Source organism: Trichomycterus rosablanca, chromosome 25 (assembly GCF_030014385.1).
Source record: "Trichomycterus rosablanca isolate fTriRos1 chromosome 25, fTriRos1.hap1, whole genome shotgun sequence".
NCBI lineage: Eukaryota > Metazoa > Chordata > Actinopteri > Siluriformes > Trichomycteridae > Trichomycterus > Trichomycterus rosablanca.
The window spans coordinates 5,651,152-5,658,977 of NC_086012.1; the positions used below are offsets into that span (position 1 = coordinate 5,651,152).

Here is a 7,826-nt window from a genome sequence, read left to right on the forward strand (position 1 = left end):
CATTTCAAGATCAAACATAAAAATCTAAATTTGACCTTTAAATAAACAGACTCAGAAAGTCATAAGTCGGATTCTTTGAAGAGGACACGTGAAAGGTGCTTCAATGTGATTCCAAAGTGCATTGTGACTTCGCTAATGACAGATTTCAAAGAGGACATTGTTGAGCAATGGGGCTTTTTGAGGGGAACAAAAAAGAGGGCTCTATTTTTGAAACGTGAATGTGACGCTCACAGCAAACGCATGTGCGCCGGGTTGCATACCTTACCACACCCAGAGCAAACTCACTGGGGGTGGGGGAGTCGGACAATACATTTGAGAGAAATCGGTTTACAGGCAAATAAATAACGCTCATTCTTTTTGAACATGCTTCATAGTAAGGTAAGTGATATGACCGAAATGATGTGGTCCAGCCTACATCCAGCCTAGTTTTTCAGGTATTTCAGCCACACCCAGTGATAAGAGGATTTTAAAAGCAATAGTACAACCCCAAAAGTACAAGTTTCTAATGTTTACTTTGACTTTTATTTGATTGCAGACAGGATGAACCTGAGATATTTCATGTTTTATCTGCTCAACTTTCATTTCATTTATTAATAAACATCCATTCCTGCATTTCAGACCTGCAACACATTCCAAAAAAAGTTGGGACGGTAAAGCATTTACCACTTTGTAATGTTGCTATTCCTTTTCACCACACTTAAAAGACGTTTTGGCACCGAGGATACCAAGTGATTTAGTGTTTCAGCTTTTATTTTGTCCCATTCTTCCTGCAAACACGTCTTAAGATGTGCAACAGTACGGCGTCGTCTTTGTCGCATTTTTGGTTTCAAAATTCTCTACACATTCTCTATTGGGGACAGGTCAGGACTGCAGGCAGGCCGGTCCAGTACCCATACCCTGTTCTTACGCAGCCATGCCTTTGTAATATGTGCAGCATGTGGTTTTGCATCGTCTTGTTGAAAAATGTGTAAATGAACAGATGTGTAAATGAACTTTGACAAAGGCACTGACACAGCCCCATACCATGACAGACCCTGGCCTTTGAACTTGTTCCTGATAACAGTCTGGATGGTCCTTTTCCGTCCTGAAATGCTGATTCACCTGATACCTCACAATACACGTTTCCACTGTGTGATGGTCCATCCTAGATGCCTCCGAGCCCCGAGAAGTCGAATGTAAGGAACACTGCATTTATTTTATTTTATTTGCATTTTCCATACTGTCCCAACTTTTTCTGATTTGGGGTTGTGTATAACCATATCATTATATGGTTTTAACGTTTTGCAGGAATAGTAAGGTGAAGGCACTTTCCTGTTCCAGCATTACTATGCTCCTGTAAACAAAGCAAGCTTTATAAAGTTATATAAAGGAACTTCATTGACCTGAATACAGTACTGACCTCATTCATATTGAACACCATTATATTAATATCGAAAGTAGTTTGATTGAATGGAGGCTTGATCCAAATTTATGTAGAAATCCCAGAATGTAGGCTGTAGGCTGTTATAGCTGCAAAAAAAGAGGAGGGGCAACTCTATATAAATGCCCTTGGTTTTGAAATGTGATTTCCAAACAAGCTCAAGGTCAGGTGTAGAGATACCTTAGATTAGATAGTTCATATTGTACCCCTGAGGACACCCTGGCATTTTAATTTTTATCAACTGCTTTAAAACATTGAGTGCAAGGCAGGAATACCCTGGACTGGGCACCAGTGCATCACACTGCTTCGTACACCAGTTAGGACTCAAATAGGGCAGTTGTAGCCAAGCGGTTAAGGCACTGGACTAGTAAGCAGAAGGTCGTTGGTTCAAACCGGACCACTTCCAGGTTGCCACTTTTGGGCCCTTGAGCAAGGCCCCTAACCCTCAATTGCTTAGACTGTAACACTATTTGGATAAAAGCATCTGCTAAATGCCTAAAATTTAAATGTAAATACGAACCAGGTGGAGGGCGAGCAGAAAGACCATTAGTGTATAGACCACAGTGCCACCCGAGTGCCTTCAAGAGTTAGGAGGGCATGTGACACTGATACTTTCAGTGTGTCGTTACTGTCACTATATTACATTAAACATAAAAATCATGAATGTTTATTAGCCAGGCAGGAACTGGAAGTTTTCAGTGAGCCATAATTTACTAGTCAGTGTCTTAACCCATCTATAGCAGTAATAATAGAAAATCAATCTCGAATGCCCTTGACCTTTGATTTCTCATACAGCACTGCATTAAAAAAGTGACGCTTCTGTAATAAATACCCACAAAGGCTTGGGAATACTTCATAAAACCCTTATCAGTAAGCACGGCTGGGCGCTGCATTTACAAATGCAATTAAGACTTTTCTGTGTTAAGTGAAAGCCATAAATCAACAACATCCAGAAACACAGTCTATGTCCTTGTGCTCAAGCTCATCTGAATCTGACTTACACACATGTTGTGGTATGATTTACTAGTCAAAGCAAAGTTTTTTTTAAATAATGGATGTTGTGTTCTCTGGGTCTCGGTTAGTGCATTAGGGCTGTCATGACCACCTCCTTGTTTCTACACTCACTGTCCATTTTATCAGCTCTACTTACCATATAGAATCACTTTGTAGTTCTACAATTACTGTAGTCCATCTGTTTCTCTACATACTTTTTAGCCTGCTTTCACTCTGTTCTTCAATGGTCAGGACCCCCACAGGACCACCACAGAGCAGGTATTAATTGGGTGGTGGATCATTCTCAGCACTGCAGTGACACTGACATGGTGGTGGTGTGTTAGTGTGTGTTGTGCTGGTATGAGTGGATCAGACACAGAAGCCTGACACAGAGGATCAGACACAGAGGACTGAGAATAGTCCACCAACCAAAAATATCCAGCCAACAGCGCCCCGTGGGCAGCGTCCTGTGACCACTGATAAAGGTCTAGAAGATGACCAACTCAAACAGCAGCAATAGATGAGCGATCGTCTCTGACTTTACATCTACAAGGTGGACTAACTAGGTAGGAGTGCACAGTGAGCGGACACGGTATTTAAAAACTCCAGCAGCGCTGCTGTGTCTGATCCACTCATACCAGCACAACACACACTAACACACCACCACCATGTCAGTGTCATTGCAGTGCTGGGAATGATCCACCACCTAAATAATACCTGCTCTGTAGTGGTCCTGTGGGGGTCCTGACCATTGAAGAACAGGGTGAAAACAGGCTAAAAAGGTATGTAAAGAAATAGATGGACTACAGTCAGTAATTGTAGAACTACAAAGTGCTTCTATATGGTAAGTGGAGCTGGTACAATGGACAGGGAGTGTAGAAACAAGGAGGTGATTTTAATGTTATGGCTGATCAGTGTATACTGCATATTTATTTGGGTCCCCATCAGTACGCGAGTAGTAAGTAGTAGGCGATTTAAAACACATCCAACATCGCCAGGCTGCACCTAGCTATTTGAGTCGCTGCAGAATCAAGTCTCTGCGCATGCGAATTCACTCTAAAGGCGTAATATATGAGTGTCGATTTTTTTTTATAACACCGGATCCGGAGACAAATCAGGAATTCACTGTAAAATTATTTACACATTATGCAGTATTTTTGTATAATTGTACAAATATTTTAAATAATTTAAGAAACCACAATACACGTATGTAATATATAAAACAAACGAACAAAAAAAAAAAACGTAGTATTTAAATCCGGCGCACACCACGTGACTTCCTTTTCCTTTTGCGCTGTGATCATGGACGCCAGCCGCGTGCAACCCATCAAGCTCGCAAGAGTGAGAAATGTTAAAATATTTATTATTACTAAACAAAATGTACATTTTAATGCGGCTGGTTTGTATTAGAAACGTTAATGTTTGGGTTTGTTGAGAATTAATGAGACTTAATGCTTTTTTCATCGATGTTTTAAGTGCGCGGTGACATGCAGAACATGGCTGCGTGTGTGGCTAATGTTGTTCAGACGTTAGTTAGCTGCTAACTTTAGCTACATTATTTTGAATTATTAAAAATTCGAGGTCTTATTAGTTATTACTTTCTTATTTATTTCGGTAAATGTCTGTATAAGGGTAGATTTTGGCTATAAAACGTGGTAGCTCTGCGTGGAGCTGGGTTTGCTTACTGGAAGCCCTTTATTACATTACTGGTGGTCGTGCTTTAGCTTTTATTAAGCACCTCACATTTAGTGTAAACAGTAATATGTCATTAAATACATATTTATATTTGATTTTGTTATTCTAGGTAACCAAAGTGCTCGGTAGAACCGGCTCCCAGGGACAGTGTACCCAGGTAAGTTTGTGATCTTATAGTTTTAAATGTAAATACGTTTCTTACATTAATCTCCAAGCCAGAGAATAACAAGATCAGACCAAATTGTATGTACTGATGTTTGATAAGTCATTGGAATAATAGTAAAACTCAATGGAGAAAATAAAATCATGATATTTACAGCTTCTGGCCCATCTTGACTGAATAAACCATGTAGGTTTGTTTAATTACTAATAATAATTGAATGCCCGAGGTATACACAGCAAAACATTCAATGTTCAAGTTAAATAAATAGTATTTCTGCTTAACATATTTACATCATAAGTTGTCCAAGACAGCTGCAGAACTCTACAGTATACAGTAGACACTTGACTTACGACTTTAATTGGTTCTGAAGGGCTGTTCTTAAGTCAAGTTCCCCATAAGAAATAATGTAAATAGAATTAATCCGTGCCAGACCTCCCAAACCCCCCCCTTACCTAACCCTTCTAACATTTTTTTTGTTATAAATACAAGAATATTTTTCCTTAAATTATAGAATAGACATTCATGTAATAAACAATACACAGTAGAACTGTACATAAAAACACACATCACATTTCAGGACCGTACGTGTGCTGTACCACACACCATAATAAATGTCCTTTTTTTTTCTTTTTTTTCCCTTTTTTTTTTTTAAATATAAAATGCATTTACCAGAAACAACAATAACTTTCATACTGTACTAATAACAGTAATAGATTTTTTCATTTTCTCACCACTATGCTTTCTCTGCACCTTCGTTGGGGTCATTTTGTTATTGAATTTTACAAAATATAAATAATAAAAAAAAAACGTCTGTCAACTTGTTCGTGATGTCACACGTTTCGCTTGCGTCCGATTTTCGGTTCGTAATCCGAAATTTGTTCGTACGGTAAGTTGAAGAAAATCGCTCGTAACCCAAAATGTTAGTATGGTAAACGGTTTGTCAGTCAAGGGTCTACTGTACTTTATGTGCATTTGTGGTTAACATACAATACAGTGACAAGTTCATATGAATTGCTGTCACAATGAATACATAGTTGTGCCATCTTTTACATTTACATTTTCAGCTTTAATAGGCGCCTTTATTCAAAATGAGTGAAGACAATTTTTGAGCAATTGAGGGTTAAGGGCCTTGCTCAGGGGCCCAACAGTGGCAACCTGGAAGTGATGGGACTTGAACTGGCAATCTTCCAGTCCAGTACCTTAAATTTTTATATTAATAATAATAATAATATTTAAAGGGTTATTTACACAGTTATTACATATTTAGAGCTTAAGTTAACTCATCCTTCCAAAATGCTTGGGGTCTGCACACCCCCTTGACAAGTGTTTCTTTTTTAAGTATTATTCCTTAACTCTTCTTGTTATAATTATTGTAATGACCTCTTTAAAACTTCTGTTAACTCGAGTTGTTTTATAAATATAGATTGACTATTAAAATATCAAACTAATATTGAATACCAGTCATGTAATATGTGCTGATTTATAATAATTCTGAGAAGGTGCAACATTTCTGACACCACCGAGGGTTTACATTTTTAAAATGTCACATTAGCATTATAATAAACTAAGGTTTTAATTATAAAAAAAAAAAATTAGCCCATGAATGTTTTACATTAGGGTGAACTATATATTCATGGTTTGTTTGACATGATATTCATTCTTGACTGTACATCTCTTATTTAGCCTGGTCTGAAAATCTGGTCGTTTGTTCTTTTGAGAAACCTGCCTCTTTTTCTTTAAAAATGGTTTCTGCTGTTGATCTCTCAAACTCACTTGTTTTTCAGGTCCGTGTTGAATTTATGGATGACAGCAACCGATCCATCATCAGAAATGTGAAGGGTCCAGTGCGAGAGGGTGATGTTTTGACACTTCTGGAGTCTGAAAGAGAAGCTAGGAGGCTTCGATAGGTAAGCAAACACTTCTAAAGCAGACACAGATTTTTATGCTTGTTGACTGTTAAATATTAAATTACACCAACAATTTTGTGTGGGTTTGAAGGAAAAAATATTTGCAATTAGCTCCCGTTTTTGTCCCTGTCTTTTTTTTTTTTTTTTTTTTTTTTTTTTTTTTTTTTTTTGCTATTTGTTTGTTTAATCCATATTAAGAGTTTGTACTGGTTACTCTTTGCTGACATTTACAATTTAAAATAGAATTAGGATGCATATGAAATATATACAGTTAGTAGCAAATACATTTTCTATCATTTGCTGCAGTCATAACACAATTCTCTTTTTTTCTCTCCAGAGTGCATCTGTAAAGATGAAGCGCTGATCAACCAGTTACCATCAAGCCGGTTTATATGATGTTCTGTTGTCAGCTTTGAGTTGACATGACAGCTAGTGGAAATAAAAGTGATTGTTAATAATTGTGGTGTTTGTTTTTCTTGGGCTTTTGACATCATGGCATGTGGAATTGTCGAAGAAAAGTTGGTGCTCTTAACCAGCAAGCTTTATTAGCCAGGCTGCATAGAGTAAAATATTGCCAAAGCATTCGTAACAGAAAGAAAATCTAATTCAAATGTAAATAACCTTAAACAACGAAGTGTGGAGTGGTTCAGGGTCTAGAGGGGTGGCTTTTACTCAGCCCAAACATTAGGGAAATCACAGGTAAATCTGAAAGTAAAAAAATTACAGAATAAAGAGTTTGTGGGTTATGTCTTAATTAAAGATTAAACGTCATTTTATAGATGTAGTGATTATTGCAAAAGTACATGAGATTTCAATTGGTTTACAAACCTTTCACTGCAATTATTTGCTGGTTTTAGGTTTGCTCTATCTGGTAAGTTTGCTCTCTTGTGTATTTAGACCACGGACACTGCCTGACCATTGTTGCGTATTTATCCTGGATAATGATTGCTATTCATTAAAAATGCACACCCTGCCCACAGAAATTCAGATAAATCACCAAAAGGCAGATTCAATAGCTACAAGGAGAGCAGCACACTTTGGTGCATGTCATTTGTATGTGCCACCACCTATGGCCTATGAATAAATATGTAAGAATTTTCACCCATATCCTATTCCCAGAACTAACAGTGTATACATGGTAGTGATAGGTTGTCCATACGTCCAGTTTTAGAGTGGACGGACCGTTTTTCGTCTGCCTTTCCACAGTCTGGGGCAATGCGGGACTGTTGTATCATAATTCATTTGCTTACGATCAGGTCAAGAGAAATTACTTGTGTTTCACTGGTTTAAAGCCACCACTTTCCATGATGTATGTTGTCTTAAAGTACTAATTGATTACTAATATTTAATAAATGTTAATGCTGTCAACATGCCAAAATGGAAAGCAACGTACAGCTCCAATTCAGCTAACCACCCTTTCATCTCGAAGAGTAGGAAAAATGAATTTCATGCTTTTTGTACTAAATTATTGAAAGTAGACTAAATGTGGTGAGAACGCCCATTAATATGACAATTATCTAGTTCATTCGGTTGCATCACAGTTATATCAATCGACGCTTTAATTTCGCTGTGTGCTGTCTTGTGACCCACTGTCATGTCCTTCTTTTGGGGTCATAGACGTGGCCACCCTAGGTAGTTACAGTAGTGT

The 7,826-nt window shown here is 37.7% G+C and overlaps 1 protein-coding gene across 1 annotated transcript; it reads left to right on the forward strand.

The window, feature by feature from the left end:
• Positions 1–3,679: 3,679 nt before the first annotated feature.
• rps28 (ribosomal protein S28) lies at positions 3,680–6,636 on the forward strand. Its single transcript, XM_062987753.1, has 4 exons — positions 3,680–3,754; positions 4,218–4,265; positions 6,056–6,178; positions 6,516–6,636. Exons 1-3 carry the CDS (start codon positions 3,716–3,718, stop codon positions 6,176–6,178), a joined length of 210 nt encoding a protein of 69 aa, XP_062843823.1. The 5' UTR covers positions 3,680–3,715; the 3' UTR covers positions 6,516–6,636.
• The last annotated feature ends 1,190 nt before the right edge of the window (positions 6,637–7,826 follow it).

Bases quoted from the DNA above. Each gene is read 5' to 3' on its own strand.
- rps28 (XM_062987753.1), top strand. From the start codon at position 3,716: ATGGACGCCAGCCGCGTGCAACCCATCAAGCTCGCAAGA. The intron at 3,755-4,217 runs GTGAGAAATGTT...TTGTTATTCTAG, and splicing joins AACCCATCAAGCTCGCAAGA to GTAACCAAAGTGCTCGGTAG. The intron at 4,266-6,055 runs GTAAGTTTGTGA...CTTGTTTTTCAG, and splicing joins CCCAGGGACAGTGTACCCAG to GTCCGTGTTGAATTTATGGA.